The sequence below is a fragment of the Pimephales promelas genome, chromosome 14, assembly GCF_988280905.1.
Source record: "Pimephales promelas chromosome 14, fPimPro1.hap1.1, whole genome shotgun sequence".
NCBI classification, from domain to species: domain Eukaryota; kingdom Metazoa; phylum Chordata; class Actinopteri; order Cypriniformes; family Leuciscidae; genus Pimephales; species Pimephales promelas.
Window position 1 is genome coordinate 10,984,569 of NC_142782.1, and position 16,402 is coordinate 11,000,970.

Consider the following 16,402-nt stretch of genomic DNA (forward strand, 5'->3'; position numbering starts at 1 on the left):
GAATTATTATCCAAATTAACATAACCTTTTATATGTCCTTAGAAGGATTTTTCTTTCAAACACGTTAAAATGCACAAATCTATATAATTCCATATTTACATCTAATGCAGTTATTCCAAAACATTTTAGTCAGCTAAACCTCTTTTGAACTAATCCATTTAATAATATAATAATAATTTAACAACTCATTTACATATTCATGGTCCTTTGATGTCAATGTCAAATGGTGTGGATTTTTATGATTCAATGAATTAGTAGTTTTTTAAAGATCTCACCTATCCCCTGCAGCCCTGACATAAAATGTAATGCCCTTTATATTGTGGAATAGATTTTCTTTCTCTTTATATTTTTATATCAATATTGTATAAATAAAAATGTACAATTCAAATCAATATGATAAATGAGTAAGGTCAAAAGCTATTTAAAAGTAATCAAAAAGAAGTCCGACTGAATACATTACCTAATTTTGTGTAATGTAACAGATTACGTTACTAACTACAATTTTCATAGTGTAATTTACAATCTGTAACTGCAATTTGTAAATAAACCCAGCTCTGGCTACAGATGTAACCCACAACTAATCATATGGAATAGATAAAAATCAGTTTGGAGCAAGAGAGATTTTAACTTTGTATAGGATGATCAATAGTTTACCTTCAACATGATCTCAATAGTGAAGACGGTGGTAAAGACATAATCAGCATAGCCCAGCATCTATCATAGAACATAAAGAAAGCAATCAAGAGTACAGTCATTGTCTTTGGTACCAGGGTCAATCTCATGAGCCTAGAATAGATCATATTTCAATTATACTTTGCATACACACTGTTTTTTTGCTTGATTAGTTGGGGACACTTAATATTCAGCAATACCATTAACTTGACTGCACTGACACTATTGGATGAGAGCTGTACTGAGCTGGATGATGACATCACTGATTTCTACAGAGCTGCTTTATAGCTGGATTGCATTCATTTCATAAATGATGAACTTTACACAGTAATTGAACCAAACCGAATCAGCACTTACCGTAACTGATTTCACTTGAAAAATTACTATTTACTATTGTCTTTAGAGCTGATTTACAGCATATGAAAGTCCAAAATATGTTTGAACCAACTGTAATACATTTATTTTTTAAAGATTTCAACTTTTTACAGAATAGAGAAAAACGATTTAAGGACCATTAATTCATATATATGGTCACTTTTTATGTAAAACTTTGGCTGTGGGTGAAATATATAAGTCTTCAGGGGATTTGCCATTTTATTCATCTCTATTAGGCACAAGGGATGGTGTTTGGGAATCATGGGTACCACAGTGCACTTGAGAAATGCCATCTAGCAGGGACATGAGATCTATTACTATTTTAAGACTATCAAATGCTAATTTGCAGGGCCAGCTATTGTGCCTGATGATTTTTGGAATTTAAAAATGGTATACAGTATCAATAATTTGCCTCACTTTGGGAATGTGAAGAATGGAAAAAAAAAAGTGAAAGATTTGGACACAGACTGGCCCTCAAGCGTTCTGGGTCTTATCCTCTATTCTAGGCACTAGAACTTACAACGTTCCGGACAGAATGAGTTTTGATTGGGTCTTCAGCGGCCAATGAAAAACTACTCAGTATGATGAAGACAAGGATGATGTTGGTGAAGTAATGATGATGAATCAGGTTGTGGCAGGCAACTCTGAGACTAAGTGAACATTGGCAAGGTTAATTTCAAGTCGTAGATCAGAAAAGTTATAGTTAGCAACCATCATTTGTGCTATTTTTTTTTTTAAATGTTAACATACCAGTTTTTCTTTCCAAGGATGAAAAATGAACTTCCATCAGGAATTGGTACAATTTTCTCCTTGGGTTGAAAACTTTCGACTTTCATGGGAGTGCCTATACCTTTGGAGAAAATTAAGATATAAAAACATGTCATGAAGTAAGTTCACATACATTTATAATCAATGTGACTATAAAGTTTTGGACTGGACAGTATTTACCCTCAAGCCCTTCAATTGCTCTAAACTCCTCATTTTCTTCCCAATCATCCATTTCATTCTGAACAAAGAAAAAAAAAATCAGAAAAAGATGACAATAAATGCTCAATTAATCACTGCACATTATATAAAGTCATATTTTATATATATATAAATGTGATAACTTTGATATAATAATACTTTCATAAAATTGATCAAAATGTGATAACTAACCTACTGAAAAAAACCCTCACCAATAATAACTAATAATATCTTCATCAGTTTTTTACAACCCAATTAAATAAGGATGGGTAAAAAATTTTAAATCTAATCCCACTCCACATTATTGCTCATTATACACAGAAATTCTAAATCACATTACAGAAGTTAAATGTGTCTCGAATGCCTTTAAAAGAGAATGTGAGAGAGCAGGGTTCTTACACCAGCATCTTCCTCTCTTTCTTCATCATCTTCCCATTCCTCATCCTCTTCTTTTTTCTCCCTATAAAACAGAACAACCAAATTGAGTTCTATGCCTATGACTGCACAACAATAACAATATGTGAGTGTTGCCTACTCTTTTTTCTTTTTGCCACCATCTCCGGCTAAGTTGTCCACAGCGATAGCCAAGAAGACATTCAGCAAGATGTCTGATAGACAAAGTAAGTCAAGGACCAGAAACAAGATATAAGAATAGCCATATGGACAGGCTAATGCATATGAAAATATGGAGCTTATAAATAGAATACACTTTGATAAAAGGATACAGTTACCACAGACGAAAAGAATGACAAAGTAAATACAGACAATCATATTGGGAAACACTGGTCCACCATACGCCATGATGCCATCATACATGACAGAGTTCCAGTCCTCCCCTGTTAGGATCTATATAAGAAAGAGTTCTTAGTCTACACCTCCCAGTTCTGTACACGTTTGTATGTGAATGTAAAATTTCATGTACTCAACCTTTCCAAACCAGTATGTTTTTTTTCTTCTGTTCTTCTGTCAGTAACCAACACTTGACTTGGACTTTCATAGTTTTTCATGCTATGGAACTCAATGGGCACCAGAAACTGTTTAGTTACTGACAATCTTTAAAATGTCTTCTTTAGTGTTCAACATAAGAAAAAACATACTGGTTTGGAACAAATTGAGGGTGAATAAATGATGAGACAATTGTCATTTTTGGGTGAACTGTCCCTTTAAGTTAAGATGTACTGTTAAGAACCACCTTACAGCTATTGCTAATAAACCAATCATTGTTTTGGGAGTAGGATGACAAAAAACATTTCTTAAAGGGGTCAAGCAACTTAAAGGGCTTAATTTCATAAAGGGGTCAAGTCTATTTGAAAATATACATAGGCTTATATTCCCTTGTGAAAAAGAAGAGTCCTTAAAGTCACCCTGAAATCAAAATGACCAATTCTTATTTTTTATGGAATATTGATTTTTTTTCTGTCAATATCATTGTTTTTTTATTATTCCTGTACCCCCTCTTAATATTTAATCAAAGTAACTTTCCCTCCCTCTTACAGCAACATCTTCTATTCTCTGATGACATTGTAATTGACGTGTAATCAACCTCTGTTTATTACTATTCTGCCATTGGTATGTGTATTGTGTATTGTGCTTTGTTATTGTTTTTATTTGGTTCTGTTCCTTAAACTTGTCTTTGTAAAGCGACATTGGGTGTTGGAAAGGTGCTATATAAATACAGTTTTTCAATCAAGTCCCACCCAACATTTTTTCTTGTTTGAGAAGCTGTCACAATATGGAAGAAAAGACTTCCCAATACATTTTAATTTAAATTGCAATTAACAAGCAATTAAGAGCTCAAACAATTCACTTCATACCACACTTAGTGTCACACCTAAGTATAATTTTTTCAGTAACACATACTAATTTTAAAAGTATGCTAAAGTGTACTTCTTTTTAACGGGATACCTTTATTTTTCACAGCTTTTAGGAGTTTAGGTAATAATTAGTGTATGTACTTGACCTCACAGGCCGCATAAATATGACAGAAAAAAAAAAAACAGTGCAAATTTTAGCTTAGTAACCTGGAAACAGGTGAGCAGGGCAGATGGAAAAGTGTCAAAGGTGCTTCTTTTCATTTGAGTTTCATCAAAGTTGAACTTTCCACCAAAGAGCTGCATGCCCAGGAGAGCGAAGATGATGAGGAAGAGGAAGAGCAGCAGCAGGAGGGAGCAAATGGCTTTCATTGAATTCAGCAAAGAGCCCACCAGGTCTGAGAGGGCAGCCCAGTGTCTAAAGAGAGACATTCAGCATGTTCAATGAACCTTGAAAATCAGCATGACTCTTATCAAACACTATATAAAAAGACGCTGTGCTCCTATTATTTATGAATAGGAGAAACTACAATGCGCAATATGGCGGAATACGTCCCACCTTCTAAATAAAAGCTAATCGGTGGTTGGTACAGACATTCTTAGGACAGCACATACACATTGGTTGATCAAGCCTGAAAATATGCTTTATTAATGCTATTTGAGCATAAGAAACAACATTTTTCATACAGCACGTGTCAGATTTTGTTGCTTATTTGAAATTTGCTATTTAATTGTGAGCTCAGCAAGAAGTTTTTGAGATTTCAGGATTCCCTCATTCAAATAGATCGGCCTTGGATGCTCAAAATAGCTTCCCGGAAACTAACCATGAGCAATAAATTTGTTACAGTGTTTATTCATATTTGTTAATGTTAGTTAATAAAAATACAGATGTTCATTTTTTGTTCATGTTCACATGCATTAACTAATGTTAACAAATACAACGTTTGATTTTAATAATGTATTAGTAAATGTTTGTAGATTAATTAATGCTGTAGAAGTATTGTTCATTCTTAATTCATCTTAACTAAGGTAGTTAACTAATATTGACTAATGAACCTTATTGTAAAGTGTTACTGATTTTCCTTTAAAGGGACTTTGCTCTCATTGAGTCTAATTGATTATTTTAATAATTAGAGTTTGCTTTATTTTCTAAAATCTAAAATGAATTACAGGGTTATTATATTGTTATTACATACATTAAGAAAACACTAATAAAAATGACACAAACACACACAAAAAAATAACTAAAACTTTAACAAAAATTAAATTAAAATCTAAAAAATAAAAACTAATTAAAAATAGCAATAAATGCTATAACAGTATCTAAAAGTCTCAAACTGAGACTGTTGCTCTCATAACTCATTTCTATTCAAATGATACAGCCAAGTCATTAATACTACACCATTTTACATTCAACGTCAAAGAGTTAGCAACACTTATGAGCTAATTCACCTTGTGACTTTGAAGATACGGATCAGACGAACGCAGCGCAGCACAGAGATTCCGATGGGCGGGATTAGTTCCATCTCCACCAGCACCGTCTCCAGGATTCCACCACACACCACGAAACAATCAAAACGATTAAAGAGTGCCATGAAGTAGATCTGAAAGCCGAAGCTGTAGAGTTTCATCAGCATCTCCAGCGTAAACAGAGCCAGAAGGATCTTATTTGCGCGTTCTGGGACATTAAAAAGACCGTATTTAAGGCAGAGTCAAATCATCTCATTAAAGGCAAACTTTGGCAATACTTCAGTCACACAAACCCTGTATATCCGTGAGCCACTTGGGCTGGCCGTAGTGTTCAGAGGCGCTGGCGGCAGTGTTGAGGAACACCAGCAGTAGCACCAGCCAGTAGAAATTGGTGGACTTTACAGCCACACGGCAGTTCTTTCTAATGACCACATTTAAGTGGTACAGCTGCTCACTGAGAAAGAGAAAATTCAGTAGCAAATATAAGTAGAGATTAAATCTGAAACTTCAAAAAAAAGATGTAAAATACGTCACTTTAAAATGATTCCTTAGAAAGTTCCTTAGAGAACAATTTTGGGGGCTTCTAGTAAAAGTTACAACAAATTAACACTTACCAAAAACTTATAGCCATCAGTCGTGCCCTAATGAAAATAATGAGTTTAGGTTAATTAAATCTCTGGTCTTTAATCATTTATTATATATGAAACAACAATATTAAAATACTTAGTACTTACATGATAGATGAACAGAAACCACTGTCATCATCCAAGAATGCTTCAAACTCAGAGTCTGAATCTGATTCTGTATAAAAGAAAAAGGACTGAATCTGTACTTCAAAAATGATAAGGGTAAAGATAAAATGTCTTCATTTATCTTAATACACACAAATCTGAGTGAAACTTCAGTATACCTCCATCTTCACTGTGTTTGTACCAGCCATATTTCTTCATCATTTTTTTCTTAGCCACCACAGCACCTGCCATTTACACCACAAAAAAGAAAAAAAAAAGGTCTTCATTGACTGAAAAACAAACACTACACTGCTTCTTAACACGTTTTAGTACTTTTTAAGTAAATTTTAGTTTACCAAAATTGCTTGCCATTACATATAATTACCAGATTTTAATAGAAGCAATTATAATGACTGTAAAAAATTACATTTAAAGAAGTAGTTAATTTATGTCCTACTAAAGCGGGTAAAAAAAACACTCTAAAGTTACACTGGATATAAATATGAACAATAAATCATTTTCATTTAATTGTAATTAACATGCAATTAAGTGCCTACTGTAAATTTTTCCAGTGTGATCATAATGTGAAAGGAACGCTAAATAAAGCTTATATTACGTTTGTTTCCATCCTCATCCATGTCCTCTGCTTCAATGAGCCAGTCCATGTAGCCGATCATGTCCTCCTCCATCTGTTGTTTCTCCTGGGCCATCTGCAGTTCACCACGACACACAGCCTTCTCTCTCTCTTTAGAGAACTCACTGTGATGTGCAAAAGACACATGGAATGTAAACCTTCACAAGATGCCCAACAAATGTCATCACAAGACCTCCACATCTTTACAGTATGTATCTGCTCATATAATTTAATTTTCAATGGGGGGCAGAGCTGAAGCTATAACACAAAATCGTTATTTTCAATATTTTCGTTATTTTTTTTTTTTTTACCGTACTAGTATTATAAACACACATATGATTTAAAAGGGTTATACGGGACCAGGGCTTGAGTCACTCACCCGCTCAAAACACCCAACACGAGATTGAGGACAAAGAAAGATCCAAAAATTACCAGAGACACAAAATAAACCCAAGGCAGCTCAAACCCGATGGAATCATTCATCTGTGTGAAACAATACATAGAGAGAGAGAGAGAGAGAGAGAGAGAGAGAGAGAGAGAGAGAGAGAGAGAGAGAGAGAGAGAGAGAGAGAAAACAGAGGTTATATAAAGTTGCTCATGAGCTGTCAAGTGTTTTTTGAGTGGCATAGATTGGCTATAACTTTAAAAAAACAAGGTAGAATAGAACTTTATTTTACATTTCTTTTCCCCATGTACCTAATATGTACTTATTACAGTAATTACAATAACTGGGTAATAACTTACCTGAACCTACCCCTAAACCTAACCTTTACTTTCTTAGGTATGCACACTGTAAAGTACACATAAGTACACAAGCTGTAAAATAAAGTGCAACCAGGTTAGTTAGTGATTATATCCAGTGACATTATTGTTAACCAAAATGATCACATTGGTCATATGTAAACATAAATGTATAGAACTCTCGAGGCTATAAACAGTTTGCTTTTAATTAAAAAAACTGAGAGTTGAAATTATTTTCTGCAGTAAATATTTACAGGTTTTGCATTTTTTGAGCTGTTTTTTAAATTGTATAGAAAAACATTGCTTTACAGTAACTCAAATACCTCAAATAATCTTCTATTTTCATTAACATTCCAATAAAGTATGCTGTTTGTGTAAAATTAGTAACTTTAGCTAAATAAAAAAATTCAAAAAATTGTAAAAGTGAAAAAGATGAGGGAGAGGTCGTACCCAGTAGAGCACATCAGTCCAGCCCTCCATTGTAATGCATTGGAACACGGTAAGCATGGCGAAGAAGATATTGTCAAAGTTGGTGATGCCTCCATTAGGTCCTTCCCATCCTCCCTGACACACCGTGTTATTCCCCACGCAGAAGCGACCGTTGCCGGCAAAAGCACATGGTGTAGGATCATCGTCCACCATTAGCTCTTTTCACATGAAAATAAACAATTTCATAGGGTTTAAAATCATTTATAGTCAACAAACAACTAATTTAACTCTTTCCCCATCATTGACAGAATTTTCCATCATTTATGATACAACGCTTCCCTGCCATCGGCGGAATTTTCCAGCAATCCATGTTTTCACTGTTAAGCCGGCCAACACTGTACAATTTATAATAGTCCTTTACGATTGTTGCTTGTCAGACCTCTACGAACATGATGCCCGCTATAAGCCATTCCACACAGTAGGATCTCAATTGTCATTAATGTCAGACTGTACAGCAGTCAAGATGTGTTAAAGGGATACTAAACTTTTTTTGGAAACAGGCTCATTTCATTTTCACCGTTTTTGAATCCATTCACCAGATTTTCTGATATTTAGAAGAATATCAGTAACCAGACAGTTTCTGCTCTCATTGACTTCCATACCTACTATGGAAGTCAATGAGAGCAGAAACTGTCTGGTTACTGATATTCTTCTAAATATCAGAAAATCGTCTGAATGCATTTGAAAACGGTGAAACTCAACTGTTAAACTCTGGGGGAGTTGTAAAATGAGCCTATTTCCAAAAAAAGTGGAGTATCCCTTTAAGCAAGAGTTAATTTTGATAATGGAAAACTGGAAAAAGAAAACAAAAAGGTGTTTGTGGAGCAAGTGGTTGTTTGCTGTTGTCTCACTATTTGCGTCATCAGGTTTTGATTAATTTTGATTTGATGGTTGTAGGAAAAGCCACACAGCAGGACTGTGCCTCAGAACTTCTGAACTTTTTTATTGACTGTCGGAGAACATGTCAACATGAGAACATGAGATCACACTAGTGATCAAAGACTACAAATTTTGATCAAGGATCAAAGAAATCTTTAAGGATTCACAAAATTTGTCAACCAAATCATGGCTAAATCGTACAGCATGTGCCCGGCTTTATACGATAGGGGGAGATACTACACACCTTCTGAAATAGTAAAGAACCTTTGGACCCAAAAAGAAGCAGAAACAAATGATAGAAGCATTGTTTACGCACACGTAAGCTCTCCTAACACAATCACCAAACATTAAACAGCAAATAAATCAATATAGGACTGTTCAAACTTTGGGGGTGTTGATGTGACTTGATCTACTTAATCCAGCGTTTCTCAAAAGCCCCTTTTCCACCAAAGCATTTTGAGAGCCGGTTCGGAGCCGGTGCCTGCGCGCGAACCAGTTCTTTGTGTTTCAACAGCCAAAGAACCGGTTCTCGGCCAGGAGAACTGGTTCCAAAGCGGCACCAACTCTTTGCTGGACTAGAACCGTTCTTTTACCACGTCATGCTTATGTCGGGGGCTGGAGGCGGGTTTAGATGTGTTCTAAACATCTTTTCTGACCATAATAAAGGATCGCAAAGCCAAGAGAAACTTTTGCAGAAACACGATGGAGTCCGCCTCTTTTCTAATTTTTATGCTTGAAGTTAACGCTAGCGTTTCTATTTTTGTAAAAAATTTTATTGAAGACATTATAAGCAAAGAAGAAAAGTCACAACATAGAACAAATAAATGGAAAGGAAAAAAAGACACAATAACAGGGGTACATAACTTATCAGAAACAAATTACATGTCAAACGAAAAGATTAAAAGACTTACATATTTCAATTGTTTTTAAAGTTTTCTTGGAATACGAGTTAGAGATAATCCGAAAGTAATGTTGTATTTGCAAGCGTTTCTAGCTAAGACGTATGGCGCCGTACACAGTGACGTAACGACGTCGTTCCCTTGGCGCTCTAGTCAGTGGAAAAACAAATAGGTTCTGAAGCGGTTCGCAAGTTGAACCAACTCCGAACCAACTTTGAACCAGCACCAGTTCCGAACCAGTTCTTTTTTTGGTGGAAAATTGGTAAAAGTAGAAACATGACAGGTGGGGCGCGACAAAAAGGAGAAAATGTGGTAATTTTGTGCCCATCTCTATTACTGTAATTCCTTTATTTATTGAGCATAAACTCAAAACAAAACGACGACACATTTAAATGTAAGCCTTACTTAACCTTTTAACACGTAAGTTTAAAAAGTTTTTAGAGGCGCCCATTATTAAGATCGTCTTCCTTTATGGTTTCCATGGTGACGCGTCATTGCTTGTCACACGGCAGACACAAGACACCTTATTCACGGCAGCGCCATCTTTGATTTTTAATGAGAATGAAAGCGAGGCTGTGAGGGATAGATCTGCATCTCTTCAATGGGCTGTACTGTTATTTATTGTGTTTTCGGATTGTTCTACATGTAAAACACTGGAAAAATATCTTTCCAAAAAATTTCAGTTGACAAAAAACTTCCGAAAATGTAAGCTGTGGAAAATTGTAAGTAATCTAGGAGCTTTATTCAGCTTTTTACAGCGGATGCCATTGGAAACACGGTAAGTCTATCCCTCACAGCCTCACTTTCATACCTGTCATGGCGCTGCTCTGAATAAGGTCTATAGCCCTGAATGACTGACTATCTGCGTTTATTTCACAAATTTGTTGGCTATCGCAGGAAATATCTGATATTCCGTTTGTCAAATATGAGCAGGTGGATGTGTTTTGTTAAACACCTTAGTTGAGCTATACGCAATGGGTGTTAGTTTATGCCGCATTTTAGAGAATCGGATCTGTTGGATTTAACAAATGTCAATTTATCCACTTCTCCCGAAATAAATAAATGTAAGTGGCCGGTGAACTGGGAGAAGCATAGAGTAAACTTGAAAGTTACTTACACGATGTGTATTTGATATGAATAATACAGTATGTGTCGTCTAATTATATAATGTAAATAATTATTATTTTCGCTTTCATAGACATAAGTGTGTATTTGAAAAACTCTAAATGTATTTCTTTTTTACAGTTTTTTTTGTTCGCTTTGGTACTATTTTCACAAGTAAGGTGTACATTTTCAAAACTCTTAGTACAAAAATCTAAACTGATCACACTTGTAACGCAGCTAGTCATTCTTTCAAAACCTGATGTAATGCTTTCAGTCAGTTGCACATGTTTTCAGTCCACATAATCATTATTTCAAACACAAGATTATTGTAATATGTAATGAGAACATTTGGTTTAATCACTGAAACACAACAATATGATCTTCTTTCAGTTTAGTACTTTTAACAATCAGTTCATCCAACGGCAAACAATGCAAGATACATGTTTCAAATTGGCCTTAGAAGTGCTGAAATGAATATGCTACAGTACTATACTGTAAAAGACAGATTACACAGTTTTACTGTAACATTAGGCAATACACTTACAGTACCCAACATTTACATAATCTATAATTTCCAAATATCCATCATATATGTAATCAAGTGAAGGATCAATGAAGACATCCTCTACAATCATTTACAGTACATAGTGGCCAATTTTGGTTACCACCACTATGTGAAATCAATTAGCTATCCCGAGTATTCATCATGTGTGGTTACATGTAATTTAAATATTCATACAAACACACATTTTATTTCTGTAGTTCTCAAAATCCATATACTGTATATTGCTGAAATGAGAATCTATAGGTTTACCAAATGATTAATTGATTAACCATTAAGATCTGTTGGATTAAATAATAGACAAAAGTATTACAGTAAACTGAACAAAAAGAGATGCAAATCAAAAGTTTGATAGTAAGAGCTTTATGAAAGGCAGTTACTGTGAATGAAACAATAATGTAGATGAAACACTTATTTTGTGTTGTGAAAAGGATACTTTGTGATTGTGTGAATTGTACTAACACAGTTGAAAACATGATGGAATGTTTGAAAAAAGTGCACTTTTGATGATCTGTTGTGATATTAGCAATAAGAGTTTTGAAAATGTACACCTTACTTGTGAAAATAGTACCAAAGCGAATAAAAAAAACTGTAGTAACATTTGTGAATTTAAATTTCTGAAACCTAAAATAAACTCTATGTGGTTGAAAACACTGAATAGTTGTGATGTCAAGCAGTGAGCGCTCTCTGTTTCTGGCTCAGAAAAAAATTGTAGCCTACTACAAACCAGGCTCATTGCAGACACTAAATTAGTTAATCACTTAATTATGAACTTTCAAAGTGCACCAGATTTATGAATTTATCTATTAAATATTGTAGAACAAAATAGGTGATACAGGTTTCATTATGGCACTACATGTACAGTAAAGACATCTCTGTAAAAGCACTGCAGTAATAGAGAGAATACACACATAGTGGAATACACACAAGTGGAAAGTGTGTGATATATTGATGCAAAACACTACAGTCCAATCACAACACTGGTCAAGGCAAAAATACATGACATTATGCTACATCCATGGATATTGTAGACTAATTGGTTCATGCTCCATGCTAATTGGTGACAATGAATCTAGTAATCTTGAAACTTTCATGATTTACTGTAAACATGATACACAGATTGTGTGTCTGTTTCCATACAATTATGCATTACATGTAAGAGTAATGCAACAGTTACTTTTCATTTTGAGCAGCTGTATCAATTGATAGTTAGATCATTGTAAGGAAATGAATAGACACTCATTTGAAATATAATGTGTGAATTGCCTTTTGAAATAGCCGTACTTTGATGTTAAGTTGTGTCATATTGAACAGGTGATTTATGTTGAATGAACAAATGATCTAAGTTGTATGTGTATTGTATCCAAGCAATTGAGAAATGGGTTAAAGTTTTGAAAAATGTGCATTTTGATCATTGGTTGTGAGTTTTGTGTCTAGAGTTGAGAAAAATGACATCAGGGTTCTGAAAATAGTAAGAAAGTGATTGTAAAAAAACCTGTATTTTATGCTGTTGGGGAGAGTTAAACATGCAGACAGAGAGGCATTGCAGCCCGCTTTGTAAGAGCCTGTGCTTGCATTTCTCACCTGTCCCTACATAGTAGCAGGTCTTGTGCATTCTGCCTATGAAGAGCTCCAGCCCAATGATGGCATAAATAATGATGACAAACATGACCAGCAGACCGATGTGGAGCAAGGGCACCATGGCCTTCATGATGGAGTTCAAGACAATCTGCAGACCTGCACACATCACAGCCTGAATCACAATCACTGTATACATCAGAATTATACAGTACACCCGCCGTATTCATTTTCTACTCAAAACTACAGAAGAAAGCATGCACACACTTACTCGGCACTCCAGAAACAAGACGCAGGGGTCGTAGTACTCTGAAAGCTCTCAGAGCTTTGACATCAAGACCACCTGGTTTGCCTGCCGCGTGATGTGCCTCTCCTGGTTTGTGCTCTCCCATTTCAGCTATCACACTGAAAAGACTGCAAATGGAACACACAAACCTGGTAACCTCTTCTGCTGTTCCCTCTACTGTCAATTAAGAAGGTTTATGTAGCTAAACTTGGTCTTCATTAAATCAAGAAAGAAAGAAAGAAAGCATTTTCAACTTGAAAACCACACACATACCCTACAATGACAATGATAAAATCCAGCAAGTTCCACCCACTGCGGATGTAGGCGCTAGGATGCATGACCAGACCGTACGCAAGAATCTTTGTGAATGTTTCGATGGTGAAAATAACCAGAAACACATACTCCACTTGTTCCTAGGAAGAATTAAGGAAGTAAGTAGAAGCAATGCAATATCTACACACACACACACACACACACACACACACACACACACACAATCAAAATTCAAAAGTTTGTAAGATTTAAAAAAATATATTCAGCAAGGATGCATTCAATTTCTCATAAGTCACAGTAAAGACATTTGTCTAAATTTCTGTGCAATAAATGCTGTTCAAATGTTTTGTTTTCTTAAAAATATCGAGCAGCAAAAGTCCAATATATTTAGATGTCAAAGTGAATTTTAAATAGCACAAATGTGTCTGTCAAAATGAAGTTGCATGATATTTAAATATACAAGCTTAATGATTTAGAAGCAATTTGGTCTACACACACACACACACACACACACACATTCAAATACACTCTCTCTTTCACCTGATTCCCCCTTTAACACACATTGCTGAGCTCATTAGCTTTCTGCCCTCTTGACCAACTCAGTAAGAAGCTAAAGCTAAATGCTACCACACGTTAATACCAGCTAGTCATCCATATGCTGAATGCACTACTGACTCAGTTGACATCAAAGTCTAAGCTAACCTGAAAATGGCACTATGAGCAAACTGTAAAAGTTCTATATGGGGGTTATAGTGCAAGTGTTAGTTAAATCCAGATTGATGGTGTTGTGTAAGAATAAGAAAAGACAGACAATAGAAAAAACAGAGAAGCATGGAGAGGTGAATCTATTAAATATAGCACGGTGCAAGTAACGGTTTGTTGCAATCATTAATATCCGTCAGAGAGTATATCATGTGTCTTCTGTAAGGACAGTGAGCGAGCTGCATAGATAGAGAACAGATGGTCAATACTCTTATCCTGTTTGGTATTCAGAACTGTCAGTCAAACTTCAAGCCTAATGCAATTATAGTGTTGCACTGAACACTAGGAGCTCTGAAGACTTGTACATTTCCTTCTATTGGATACATCCAATTTAACATACAGATCATTAAAAAAAACTCTCAAGGGTAAGTTGTTCAGACAGGGCCCGAAAGCACAAACATTTAAGTACTTTCCATTGACACTGTGTCCTAACCTGGTGCAATGAGAAAAGTCTAATTGAACGCAAAACCACAGGACAACATGCAGGTTATGTAGCGCAAGATCTTATACAAATGAGATTTCACAGTGGAATGAACTAACCAGCATGAAGTCGCAGTAGTAGAATTAAAGTGTTCTTCAAAATGTCCTGTCAATAGTCTCACTTTATGCTTTAGTGTGATAGTTAGCATATGCACAAATGGCAGAATCTACATACACACAAAACAATATGGGTGCACTAAAATAAGCATTAATTCATGCTTAACTAATGCTCAGATAATACTGAATAAATGTGTGACTAATGATTATTTAAGCTATTCATTAATGATTACCACATTAGGAACTAATTAAGAGTATGTAAGGTTAATCTATTAGTTCATGCATGAATTGTTATTAATTAAATATGTAATTGTGGATTAATTCCATAATAACTCTTTTTTTAACTAATAGTGTTAATTAATATGTTAATGACCAGAATGAGCCAAAGCCTTGTATTTCAACCTCCATATAATATGACAGGTACACTAATATGCATTAACACATGATTAATTACTTCATTGTTACAGCAAATGAATGTGCAAATTACTACAATTACTAAATGACCAGTTAATAATGATGTGCCTCAACAAGTAAAGTCATAACATAATGATACCTTAGCAAATCAGTAGCTAATGATTAATTAAAGCAGAATGTGCTTGGATGATCATGAAGCACAAAATTATATTATGTGGTTTGATTTATTTTGGGTGGTGGAATCAGTTGTCATTTACTGAGTGAATGGCATGGTAGACTCACCAGATTGTGGTTGGTGGCATTGGAATCATCTTCGGGAAATGGTTTTGACACACCAAGGGCAACACAATTTGCAAAAATGGCCAGTAAAATGAATATATCAAAGGGCTTAAAGGTCTATGGTCAAGGAAACAATCATATTGAAAACATACAAAAGAAAAGAATGTACAAGGACTGAGCAAACACATTGGGTAAAGGATATTTCCATTCCACTAGGGCCAGTGCTGCCATACGTATAGGATTGCTGAGAGTGAGGCAGCACAGAGCTCTGGGAGCACGCAGGGCCGATTTGTTTGCTTGCATGTGCTTCTTGGCTCCTCCAGCTCTCTTTTGCCCTGCAGAACCTGTTGAGTTGAGTGTGTCCGTCTTGCTGGGGTCAGACCCGGCCAAGCCGGCCCCATCTGAAATAAAGGGTATTCTCTTATTAAATTTATGCCTGCTGTGACAAATTATCTGCATCTAATATAAATTTTTAAACTATAAGTTCACTTTGAGAGAATCAAAATTGAGAGAATCAAGATTCCAATCAAAATGGTCACTCCAAATCCGTTTGACATTCTCCATGCAGTAAATGGGGTCTACAGCTAGCAAGCAACAAACCAGTACATTTAAAAAATATATATTCTATTGTGTTCATTCAGTTTTGAAACAATATGAGAGTTAATGATGAATATAAGTGGTCAAGCTAAACTATAAAGATATTCATTTCCAGTGAAATGCATGCAATTAGTTTCTAATGTCTATGATCTGAATAATCTTTTTTAATGTTTGTGCCATATGAGTGTTAGATTTGACATTTACTCAGCACAACATTAACTGTTTAAAGCACATGGTGCATGATTGAAAGAGGCCAGTAGGCTAACAGAAGCCTAATAGGGGATCAGGCAGAAGTGAATATAAGAGAAACTAATTCCAAGTATTTGACTCTCCAAAAAATCTA

General features: G+C 35.2%; 1 protein-coding gene across 1 annotated transcript in view; it reads right to left on the reverse strand.

Annotated features, from left to right (window-relative positions):
* The window catches only part of cacna1fa (calcium voltage-gated channel subunit alpha1 Fa), a 52,695-nt gene extending 37,125 nt beyond the window's left edge, over positions 1-15,570 (reverse strand). The window contains exons 1-20 of the mRNA XM_039663916.2: positions 15,466-15,570; positions 13,471-13,610; positions 13,183-13,325; positions 12,918-13,070; positions 7,851-8,047; positions 7,039-7,142; positions 6,642-6,784; positions 6,205-6,270; positions 6,029-6,095; positions 5,909-5,935; positions 5,588-5,748; positions 5,277-5,502; positions 4,035-4,242; positions 2,739-2,859; positions 2,549-2,621; positions 2,413-2,473; positions 1,996-2,053; positions 1,798-1,897; positions 1,568-1,697; positions 655-714 (exon numbers count right to left, since the gene is read on the reverse strand). Of these exons, the coding sequence (XP_039519850.2) occupies positions 655-714; positions 1,568-1,697; positions 1,798-1,897; positions 1,996-2,053; positions 2,413-2,473; positions 2,549-2,621; positions 2,739-2,859; positions 4,035-4,242; positions 5,277-5,502; positions 5,588-5,748; positions 5,909-5,935; positions 6,029-6,095; positions 6,205-6,270; positions 6,642-6,784; positions 7,039-7,142; positions 7,851-8,047; positions 12,918-13,070; positions 13,183-13,325; positions 13,471-13,535 (2,163 nt within the window). The 5' untranslated portion in view covers positions 13,536-13,610; positions 15,466-15,570. The remainder of the gene's footprint in view (positions 1-654; positions 715-1,567; positions 1,698-1,797; positions 1,898-1,995; positions 2,054-2,412; positions 2,474-2,548; positions 2,622-2,738; positions 2,860-4,034; positions 4,243-5,276; positions 5,503-5,587; positions 5,749-5,908; positions 5,936-6,028; positions 6,096-6,204; positions 6,271-6,641; positions 6,785-7,038; positions 7,143-7,850; positions 8,048-12,917; positions 13,071-13,182; positions 13,326-13,470; positions 13,611-15,465) is intronic.
* Positions 15,571-16,402: the final 832 nt, after the last annotated feature.